Source organism: Lepus europaeus, chromosome 17 (assembly GCF_033115175.1).
Source record: "Lepus europaeus isolate LE1 chromosome 17, mLepTim1.pri, whole genome shotgun sequence".
NCBI classification, from domain to species: Eukaryota; Metazoa; Chordata; class Mammalia; order Lagomorpha; family Leporidae; genus Lepus; species Lepus europaeus.
Window position 1 is genome coordinate 29793920 of NC_084843.1, and position 11849 is coordinate 29805768.

General features: G+C 48.0%; 1 protein-coding gene across 3 annotated transcripts in view; it reads right to left on the reverse strand.

Annotated features, from left to right (window-relative positions):
- The window catches only part of ENTPD7 (ectonucleoside triphosphate diphosphohydrolase 7), a 53069-nt gene extending 42308 nt beyond the window's left edge, over window positions 1–10761 (reverse strand). For 2 of the 3 annotated variants that reach the window (XM_062214554.1, XM_062214552.1), the window contains exons 1-3: window positions 10645–10761; window positions 10239–10340; window positions 9064–9246 (exon numbers count right to left, since the gene is read on the reverse strand). In XM_062214554.1, the coding sequence (XP_062070538.1) occupies window positions 9064–9246; window positions 10239–10246 (191 nt within the window). In that variant the 5' untranslated portion in view covers window positions 10247–10340; window positions 10645–10761. Of the gene's footprint in view, window positions 1–9063; window positions 9247–10238; window positions 10341–10486; window positions 10590–10644 lie in introns of those variants that run through there. The other variant, XM_062214553.1, reaches the window with a different exon arrangement.
- Window positions 10762–11849: the final 1088 nt, after the last annotated feature.

Here is an 11849-nt window from a genome sequence, read left to right on the forward strand (position 1 = left end):
GGAGGGAGAGGGAGAGGGAGAGGGAGAGGGAGAGGGAGAGGGAGAGGGAGAGGGAGGTTTTTCCAATTCACTTCCCAATTGGCCACAGCAGCCAGAGCTGCACCAATCCGAAGCCAGGAGCCAGGAGATTCTTCCAGGTCTCCCACGTGGGTGCAGGGGCCCAAGGACTTGGGCCATCTTCTACTGCTTTCCCAGGCCATAGCAGGGAGCTAGATTGGAAGTGGAACAGCCAGGACTCGAACCCATATGGCGCCCATATGGGATGCCAGCACTGCAGATGGCGACTCTACCAGCTACATGTGCCAGCCCCTGGAGTGGGAGCTCCTTAGGTCACTGGGAGCATGCCTTTGGAAGGTAGTTTCCACAGCAGGTTGTTACAAAAGCCTCGAGGGTAGGGAGGATTGTTGTGGTACAGCAAATTGGGCCATCACTTGCAATGCCAGCATCCCATATCAATGTGCTTGGCTGCTCCACTTCCTATCCAGCTTCCCACTAATACACCTGGGAAAGCAACAGTAGATAGCCCAAGTACTTGGGTCCCTACCATCCATGTTGGAGACCAGGATGGAGTTCCTAACTCTTGGCTTTGGCCTGCCCGTTGCAGGCATCTGGGGAGTAAACCAGCAGATGGAAGATCTCTCTCTCCCTGGCTCTCCCTCTCCCTGTCACTCTGCTTTTCACATAAATACATAAATAAATTAAAAAAAAAAAAATGAAGCCAGAGTTGGGCCTAGCAGCTCCCTCTGCTTTCTAGCTATCCATGTGATCCACCCTCTGTACTCACTCTACCATTGCCATTTGCTACCCTCGCCAGATGCCAAAACAATGGAGCCCTTGATCTTGGACTTGAAACTTCAAAACTGCGAGCTAACTACATATTTTCTCTTCGTAAAATGAATGCCTCAGATATTTCATTACAGTGAAGAAAAGCTGATGAATACAGTACCAAAGCTCACACCAGATAAGGGTTCTTCAAAAAAATTCATGGAAAATAGAATTAAAAACTGGTCTATTTTAGTGCAAAAAATATATTTTAAAGGATTCATCAGTGTTTTTTTTTAAGTTTTTTTTTTTTTTTTTTTTTTGACAGGCAGAGTGGATAGTGAGAGAGAGAGACAGAGAGAAAGGTCTTCCTTTTTGCTGCTGGTTCACCCTCCAATGGCCACTGCGGCCGGCGCATCTTGCTGATCTGAAGGCAGGAGCCAGGTGCTTCTCCTGGTCTCCCATGGGGTGCAGGGCCCAAGCACTTGGGCCATCCTCCACTGCCTTCCTGGGCCACAGCAGAGAGCTGGCCTGGAAGAGGGGCAACCGGGATAGAATCCGGCGCCCCAACCGGGACTAGAACCCAGTGTGCTGGCGCCGCAAGGTGGAGGATTAGCCTGTTAAGCCACGGCGCCGGCCCGATTTTTTCTTTTTTTTAAAGTCAGAGTTACAGTGACAGAAGAGAGACAGAGAGAAATCTTTCATCCACTGGTTCACTCCCCAGGTGTCTACAAGCCAGAAACCAAACTGAAGCTAGGAACCAGAGCTTCTTCTGTGTCTCCCATTTGGGTACAGGGGCCCAAGGACTAGGGACCATCCTCCTCCACTGCTCTCCCAGGTGCATTAGCAAGGAGCTGAATCACAAGTGGAACAGCCCGGACTTGAACCAGCGCCCATATGGGAAGCCAAAACTGCAGATGCTAGCTTAACCCACTGTGCCATAGCACCAGAAGTGCAAAATCTTTTTAAATCCAGTCATCCTTCCTTATAACACTTATTTACCAGGAACTTGAAGACCCTGTATTCACGGATTTCAATATTTTTGCACTAAAACAAACTTTTATATATATATATATATATATATATATATATATATATAGACAGGCAGAGTGGACAGTGAGAGAGAGACAGAGAGAAAGGTCTTCCTTTTTGCCGTTGGTTCACCCTCCAATGGCCACTGCGGCTGGTGCACCGCGCTGATCCGAAGCCAAGAGCCAGGTGCTTCTCCTGGTCTCCCATGCGGGTGCGGGGCCCAAGCACTTGGGCCATCCTCCACAGCAGAGAGCTGGCCTGGAAGAGGGGCAACCGGGATAGAATCCGGCGTCCCAACCGGGACTAGAACCCGGTGTGCCGGCGCCGCAAGGCAGAGGATTAGCCTGTTGAGCCACGGCGCCGGCCACAAACTTATATTTTAATTCCATTTTTCCATAAACTTTTGTGTAGAGCTGTTGGTTTATTAATAATTTCTTGGGGCCAGTGCTATGGCAATACGGGTAAAGCCACTGCTTGCAGTGCAGGCATCCCATACAGGCACCTGTATGAATCCCAGCTGCCCCACTTCCGATCCAGCTCCCTAATAATGTACCTAGGAAAGCAGCGAAAGTTGGCCAAGTGCTTGAGCCCCTGCATCCACATGGGAGACCTGGAAGAATCTCCTGGCTCATGGCTTCAGACCTGCCCAGTCTGACTGGTGTTGCAGCCATTTGAGGAGTGAACTAGTGGATGGAAGATCTCTCTCTCTCTTTTTCTCTGCCTCTTCTCTGTAATTCTGACTTTCATATAAATAAATAAATCTGGCCGGCGCCGCGGCTCAATAGGCTAATCCTCCGCCTTGCGGCGCCGGCACACCGGGTTCTAGTCCCGGTCGGGGCACAAATCCTGTCCCGGTTGCCCCTCTTCCAGGCCAGCTCTCTGCTGTGGCCAGGGAGTGCAGTGGAGGATGGCCCAAGCCCTTGGGCCCTGCACCCCATGGGAGACCAGGATAAACACCTAGCTCCTGCCATCGGATCAGCGCGGTGCGCCGGCCGCAGCGCGCTACCGCGGCGGCCATTGGAGGGTGAACCAACGGCAAAAGGAAGACCTTTCTCTCTGTCTCTGTCTCTCACTGTCCACTCTGCCTGTCAAAAATAAAAATTTAAAAAAAAAAATTAAAAATAAATAAATAAATAAATCTTTTATAAAAAATAATCATTTCCCCATATTTTGATATGGCTATCTTAAAAATTAATTGGTTTCAGAGGCCGGCACTGTAGCATAATGGGTAAAGCCACCACCTATGGTGCCAGCATCCCATATGGGAACCGGTTCAAGTCCCATCTGCTCTATTTCTGATCCAGCTCCCTGCTAACGTACCTAGGAAAGTAGTGGAAGATGGTCCAAGTCCTTGGGCCCCTGCATTCACGTGGGAGACCGGAAGAAACTCCTGACTCCTGGCTTCAGACCTGCCCAGTCCTGACCATTGCAATCATTTGGAGCCATTTGGGGAGTGAATCAGCAGATGGAATATACCTCTCTCTCTCTCCTCTAACTCTTTCATATAAATAAAATAAATCTTTAAAAAAAATCAAGGGTCTCTTAGAAAGTTTCAATTGCCTTCCGAAGTATCATGTTATCTTCTCTGATTCCTGCCAGAATGGGCAATTTTCCAGCTCTAATTTTGGTTCAATTAAATTGCTTCCCTTAGAAGTTTCCATGTGTGCACTGGCAAAACATTTTAACTGACATTAGACCCACAAGGAAGGTAGGACCAGATGGCACTTTTATTGCACTTTCCAGCTCAGTTGTTGATCAATCACTATAGGCAACAGAAAGTCTCCATTTTTCTTATTTTGCATACAAATGAGTAACTGATGAATAGTTTTCCCCTGTGGGAAGTGACAATATTAACTTGTTCTGGAACTCTGACATCTTATAACCTAATCAGGCATCTTGCCGTTTCAACAGCCTGAAAGTCTTCCTCTCCTTAGGCTCACAACATGAGAGGATCACTGGTCCTTTTCTGGACTTTTTCATTTATAATCTGCAGTGTTGGCTTTAATCATCATGGTCAATTAAGTGCATTGCTGCACCCTCTGGCTTTGCTAATGCTGCGCTAAGCCAATCTCTAAAGAGGACCTAAAGCCCAAGGGAAAAGTTCCAAAGCTTCAGAATTCCTCATATCCGCCTTCCCAAAAGAGGTCTGATTCTCCACCACACATATTCACTTCTATATCATAAATACTCACACATACATCCTGAGAAACATGATTTCCCTCTAGTCATTGCTAAATCAATGAAAAGAAAGTTTGTGAGCCACAAATACATCACCTAAGGTAGAAGTGGAAGACAATGTCTTTTCACTTCCATTATCTTGAAAATGTTAACAGCATTAGATCTGCAACTGACCTAACTTACAGAATCAACATGAATTATACCACTTTTAGAGTTCAGATGGAACTGAGTGATGTGTCAAAAGTCAATTAAAGTGCCTCCTCTTAGTATGGGGCTACCAGCTGTTTGCTGAGTACCATTATATTCTTTGACTCTTTTAAGACCCAGAAACAAACATAATGACATTATAGTTAAATAGTTCTGCATGACTGATGATACCAACACATGCCCAGAAAAGCATTCTGTATGGTTATTGCTAAACTCCTAACCAGATCAATCTGAGTTGTCTGGAACATTTATAATTTTGAGCCCTGCTTATCAACACTATAGACACCATTAAGATCAGGTAAGTAAATCAATGCCTTCAATTTCACCAGCAAAAATCTCTGAACTGCTATATATAAGAACCCTTAATTTCATCTACAGACCTACCAAATTTATCACCTTTATTCTAATCAAAATAACACCTCTTTTCACCTTGCTTTAAGGAAAACTGGTACTGCACAAATTGCTGACACAGAATATCTGACTATTTCCAGATGACGGAGAAACATGAAAGCACCATTTTTCAATAGCTACAAAAGACATTTTTTGGGTCCAGCATTGCAGCATAACAGGTTAAGTCATCGCTCACAACACGCCATCTCATATGGGTGAGAGTTCGTATCCTGGCTGTTCCACTTTCAATCCAACTCCCTGCCAATGCTCCGGGGAAGGCAGCAGAGGATGACGCAAGTCCCTGGGCCCTTGCACCCATGTGGGAGACCCAGATAGAGCTCCTGGCTTTCAGCCTACCCCAGTATTGGCCACGGTGTCTATTAGAGGAGTGAACCAGCAGATGGACGAGATCTCTCTTGGTCTCTTGTCTCTGTAGCTTTGACTTTCAAATAAATAGGTAAATCTTTAGGAAAAACATTTTTAAAGCTGTTGAACTAAAGGTGATAAATGTTCCCATCAATTCCTAATTATTTGCTTTATCATTTTATCATCAGCTTACGCTCATCAGTGCAGTTGCCACAAAAAAGAAATTATGGAAGCAAAATTTTAAATGGAGATAATGCTGCCCATTATCTTCATTGCACAGAACAATCAAGATTATTTCAAATAATAATATTAACACTTGGTCAGTCAATCAAAGCACCTGGCAGTCTTACGTGCTTTAGTGTTGTCATTCAAATATAAGACTGCAAGGCATCTATTTTTAACCCCACTTATACACAAAGAAAATAAAATTTCAGGACCCAAGAAACCTGCCCAAAGATCACCCAATTAGCAAATACCTAGGTCTGATTAACTCTAAAATCAATCCTCTTTCCTCTACACCACAATACCTTCACAAGTAACTACGTATAACTGAGCCACACAGCAATGGCTCTCAGTCCAGGCTGCATGCTAGAATCACCTCCAGGACAGCCCCAAGTATTTGCTTTTTTCTTTTTTTTTTTTTTTTTGACAGGCAGAGTGGACAGAGAGAGAGAGAGACAGAGAGAAAGGTTTTCCTTTTGCCGTTGGTTCACTCCCCAGTAGCCGCTGCGGCCGGCGCACCACGGTGATCCGAAGCCAGGAGCCAGGTGCTTCTCCTGGTCTCCCATGCGGGTGCAGGGCCCAAGCACTTGGGCCATCCTCCACTGCACTCCCGGGCCACAGCAGAGAGCTGGCCTGGAAGAGGAGCGACAGGGACAGAATCCGGAGCCCCGACCGGGACTAGAACCTGGGGTGCTGGTGCCACAGGCGGAGGATTAGCCTATTGAGCTGTGGCGCTGGCCAGTATTTGCATTTTTTAAAGGATCTCCAAGTGATACAGACAGACAGGTTGAAAAATCACTGATTTAAAGTCATCATTAACAAACTATTACACTGTGTAATAAAAGTTTTAACAAAATCACAGAGCTATTGGTCAGTATAAAAATAATCTGTATAAATTTTAGTTCCATGAGTCTATTTTTAATAAATTTCTTCTCTCCTCACTGTCAGGATCCCAGATACTATGATCATTGTCATCAGTGTGCCCACATCTACTGACACAACCCATCCCACCAGCACCAGCATTCTGCTGGGTCGAGACAAGAGAGAATGTGCTAATCACAGCAGCGTGTAAAATAACAGCAAACAGGCCTTATGTGACAGCCGATCTTGTCAGTGAAGTACATGTACTTTTCGGATACGAACTTAGTGACAGCAAATGCAGTTACTCATGGGCCTCTTCTGATTAATTTCTGATCCTCTGTTCCTGATTCTTAACTGTGTACAGTTGCTGAGTCTTTGATCTTGATTCTACATAGCTGAACTAAACTGTTTTTTCACTGGGAAATAATTATTCCTTCTTCTTGGTCTCCCTGACTAGATGACAAACTCCATGACTCCAGGAGCCACGCTGTATTGATCTTTGTACCCCAGTGCCTAGAGCACAGCAAGCTTGCAGCAAATGTTTTCTTCCTCCATGACTCCTGGAGGCTGTCAGGAGTGAAGATAAATGATATATGATAATTTGTGGCAATATGTGCATAACCTTTCACTGAGTAACAGTGAGCTCTAGGGTAGGTGGCTGCTGGCTGCTCAGTCAGAGCATTATTACAGGGCATCAGGATGTTGGGACAGTCATCACAATGGTACATGGTCTATGTGTTCCATAGATATACAGGAATTGTTTCAATTAATTCAACCTAACCAGTATTTTTTTTCTTTGAGAACAAGTTTTATCATTAATTAAAGAAGCACCTAAGAAAACAAGCAATGGAGTTGGACACTTAGGCGTAACTAAAACTTATGAGACATAAGAATGTCCTCCACTTAATACACTAAAATGAAATAAATCTTTGAGAACAAGTTTTACTGTTAACTTTCATAATGCAACTCTTTGAGAACAGAGGTCCTGCGTGGGAAGTTAGTGCACAGTGACTCCTGTTGTTAATTTAACAAATAACACTTTTATGTATGACGTCAGTGATCACCTTGACATAAGCTGCCCAGGAAATGGAAGCCTTTTGAATCCACAAACTCCGTCAGTATTTAGACAAGGCTATAAGCAAAGTGGAAGTTCTCTCCTCCCTTCAGAGAAAAGTACCTCCTCCTTTGACGACAATCTTTCCACTGGAGTCTCACCCACAAAGTTCCTTCATGTCAACCTAACCATTATTAATCGGATCTAGCCAATTGGGGTACAGAGTAAACGAGAACCATCTGGTTACTCTGCCTCCCAAATACCACTCAAATACTTTTACTTCTCTCCATCGTTGTTGTTATCACTCAAGTTAAGGTCATCTCTCCATGGAAACATTCCAATTAGTTTCACTTGAAGCCAGGAACTTCTGTGTCTCCTACATGGTTGCAGGGCCCCAACCCTTATTTTATGCACTTATGCATTTATTTGAAAGGCAGAGTTAGAGAGAGAGAGAGAGAGAGACAGACAGACAGGGAGTGGGGAGAGAGAGGGATCTTCCATCCACTGGTTCACTACCCAAATGGCTGCAATGGCCAGAGCTGGGCCAGACTGAAGCAGGAGACACAAGCTTCGTCCGGGTCTCCCACATGGATGCCAGGGGTCCAAGCACTTGGATCATCTTCTGCTGCTTTTCCAGGCTCATTAGCAGGGAGCTAGAGAGAAGCGGAGCAGTTGGGACTCAAACAGTTGCCCACATGGGATGCCGGCACCGCAGACAATGGCTTAACCTGCTGTGCCACAGTGCTGGTCCCACTACTTTATTACTATTATTTGATTTTTTTTTTTTATTTTACTTATTTGAGAGACAGAAAAACAGAGTTCTTGACTGGTTCACTTCCCAAATGCCTGCAATGACAAGGGCTGAGCTGGGGCCGGAGGCAGAAGCTAGGCACAGAATTCAACTCAAAACAATGAGTTTTAGGGAAGGAAAAATACAGAAAATAAAATAAAAAGCACAAATTGTCAGACTGGATAAAAAGCAAAACTCACCTAAACACTGCCTAGAAAAAGTCCACTTTAAACATAAAGACAATGGGAAGAAGACCCAAGTCCTTGGGGCCCTGCAACCATGTGGGAGACACAGAAATTCCTAGCTTCAGATCAACACAGTTCTGACCGTGCGGCCATTTGGGGAGTGAACCAGTAGATGGAAGATGGAAGATCTCTCTGTCTCTCCCTCTAACTCTGCCTTTCAAATACATAAATCTTTTACCTTTTTTTAAATCCTTGTTTAAATATTTTATAAATCTTCAGATTGGCACAGTTCTGACCGTAGTGGCCATTTGGGGGATGAAGCAACAGAAGGAAGACCTTTCTCTCTGTCTCTCTCTCACTGTCTATAACTCTACCTGTCAAATAAATTTAAAAAGCAAGAAAACTGACACTGCTTTTTTTATATTATTTGTTTGAAATGCAGAGTTAGAGAGAGAGAACGATATTCCATATGCTGGTTCACTCAGGCCGAAGCCAGGAGTCCTTCCACTGCCTTCCCAGGTGAATTAGCAGAGAGCTAGATGGGAAATGGAGCGGCTGAGACTCATACCAGCACTCATAATGGATGCCAATGTCACAGACGGTGCTTAGCCCACTATGCCAAAGCACCAGCCCCCGAAACTGCTATCTTAAGATCAGACTAGTATATTTCAGAGCAAAGAATAAAATAAAGGACAAAGAGAATCATTTACCATTGACAAAGGGGACAATTCATTAAGACTATATAGCAATCCTAAACATTATACACCCAAAAAGTCTCGGTCCACCCAAACAAGGGAACAGAAGGCGCCTTTCACGGTTAAAATGCAGTATGTGCATTCCTGAGTCAAACTGCACATCCTCACAATGGGGACTGAGATCTTCATTCTGTCAGAAACAGCATGCAAGTTTACTCATAAAAGTAGAGTATCCCCCAAAAGGATCAAAAGTTAAACAGTTTATCAACATATTTACAACTTCAGTGCCAAAGCTGATCAACGTGATTAAAGCTGACTCACCTCTCATATTGCCTGTCCCGTGGTAATGAAGCACCCCAGTGTCGAAAGTCCATGATGAACATAAGTAGGAGGAGACAGGATATGCAGAAGAGCCCCAGCAGCGCTACCCGCTGACGGAGAAAGGGGCTCACCGTGGGCACAGTGAAGTACCAGGAGGCTGGGCAGAGGAAGGAAAAACTGATCCTGAAATGACACAGACAGCAGTGAGGCTGCAAAGTCTCCACAGCTGGCTTTTACGTTGCACAAAAGACCTCCTCATAAAGGCAAAAATGCGAGCCAACAAAAGTCTAAGTGTTCTTTCAGTCTTGAATTTGAGAAAAGGATCTATATTGCTCCTGACGCTTCTACTGTATAAATCAGAAAAAGCTGCGTCTGCTCTTCTTCCAAACCGCACTTCTGAGTGCAATTCAAAGAATTTATTTCATGCTAATGAAAAGAACATATCACCCGAGGGAACCTGGAGAATCCCGCGGCTGTAGCAGTCCCAGCAGAAGTGCTGGGATAGAGACTGGAGAGTCAGAACACTCACTCAGCTGATGCTTTAGAATCTTCTAATACGAATGTGCTTTTTAAAAGAAAAAATCCGTTTAAAAGGATATGCAGTGACAAGTCAACCTTTTGTCCTGACTTCAGCTCTCTCAGAATAACCACTGCTACCCAGTTTCCGACGTAAATATCCGTGTGCTTTCCATGGCACTGTGCCTGAGCGTCGCCATTCCCTTGGTTAAGTGTACCGTACCTCCAGTTCCTCCCCCTTGGACAGCTGTGCACACAGACTCACACCCATATTCCCTAAAAGCTTCAGAGTACGTGTGAGCAGCCGCAAACTTCACTTCCTATATTGATTCAAAAGCACCTCAGTCCATCTGCTTTTAAAGTTCAGGACAGAACCGAAGAAACAAAAGCCCTCCTTGTTTAACATTCTTGAGGGCGAACCTAGCTTCACTCAGGTGGAAATCTGAAAACTACAACCCCGCGTTTTGCAGAGCTGAACGAGCCGACTCACTCCACCACCCTGGGGATCACTGGCTGCCCTCAAAAGACCACAACTTTGATCACCTGTGCATCCACCCGACCAGGATGCAAAGTGCAGGTGCACCCCTGGGCAAATCTCACCTGTCGATCTCCGACTTGCCCGCAGGGCCCCCAGCCCGGGAAAGTGCAGGAAGCCTTACCTAGCCATGGGTCCCTTCAGCCGTCTCAATGCCTGTCACCTCCTTTTCCCTTTGCCCTGAGAAGGTGGCCTCCTTGTCCCCGGCATCTCCTAAGTCTGCAGCCTGCAGAGAGTTGGCTGGGTTTCAGACTTAGCTCCACCAGTGCCCACGAGACCAGCCCTCCGCGAGAATTCCACGGCAGCCACTCGCTCCCCGGGCTCCCACTCCGGATCCACCCGCTCTCGCTCCTCAGGCCCAGAGACCCATACCCAGGCATCTTGGGAGCGGGGCGAGCTCGTGGCCAGCTCTATCCTCCAGGAGCCGGCCGGTCCTCGGGATGGCGCGCGCGGGGCGTGGGGGTGTGTGTGTCCCTGCTCCCTCTCCCCGTTCCTCCTGGTCCCCGCCACCCTCCCGCGATCGCACTCACGGGATCAAGCGGCCCGCCGGCACAGTCCGCACCGCTCCATTTGGTGCAGAGATTCTCCCCACCGCCTGCATCCCAGCCGGAAGGAGGGCCCGAGCCGGCGGCGCCGCCACGTCCCCAAGGAAACCGAACGGAGCCAATGACTGACAAGGCACTCGCCAGAGAGGTCCGCCCCGCCACGCAGCAGCCCCGCGGGCGAACCAGCTCGGCCGGCAGCACGTCCGTCCGTCGCGATGGCCAATCGTTAAGAGCACTTGGCCTCTAATGCCCGCCCCGGGGTTTCAGGGCTCGCCCAATCGGAAAGCCGTGGTGCCGAGGCCCTGCCTAGAGGGGCGGGCGGGCTGAGACGGGCTTCGCGGCCGCGCGCCGGCCGCCCGCACGGTGGCGCGAATTCCCTGCCGGCTGCCCTCTGCGCTGCGGCTGCCGGGGCCGCGCCGCTCCGCGGGCTCCGAGCTCGGGGTGCTCGCCACAGAAATGCGTTCCCTGCCCACAGCCTCTTGGAGGTTCGTGCCCACCCGCAGAATGGCAGTTGGGCCACCTCGTACCTCCCACGTCGCCCTCCCTGAGGCCCCAGCCTCGCTGTCTTCTCCCGTGCGGAAAAACAGACGCCTCGCCCACGGGGACGTGTACAGCAAAGCGCGTGCACGCGTTCAGTCAGCATCCAACGAATGTCTGTCGTGGGTGTCCAACCTGAGTGTCGCTGGCCCCACGGACGGAGGCCACGGCTCCTTAATGGTGCCCACGCCTGCCGTGCCCACGAGGGAGCCCCCAGGACGGCACAGAGTCCACCGCCCGCGACCCGCCCCCTCCACGTCTTCCCCGCGTCCCTGCGCCAGCAACGCACCCCGGTGGCTTCCGTCTGCCACCCGGGGCCTTGAGTTACCTTCCCCGCCTGCCTCTGAGCAAGACCGGCTCGGCCCTAGGGCCCTCTTCCTCAAGAGCCGTGCTCGACCTGCAGCTCCCCTGTGCGTGCCCTTGGCCTCACCGCCCCGAATCTTAGTGACAAGGAGGCGACTGTCCCACTAGACAGCATGTCCTTGGAGGCGGAGACTGTCTGCCTCCACACACGCCGAACGCTGGCAAGTAAAATCCGATAATCCGGGATGAGTAAGGGAAAGCTTGACAGGAAGACCACCCAAATGAGGAGGTGTTTGCTTATTCAAAGCTTGCTATAAATGAGGGAGGCAGTCGATGTCATTTGCATTTGC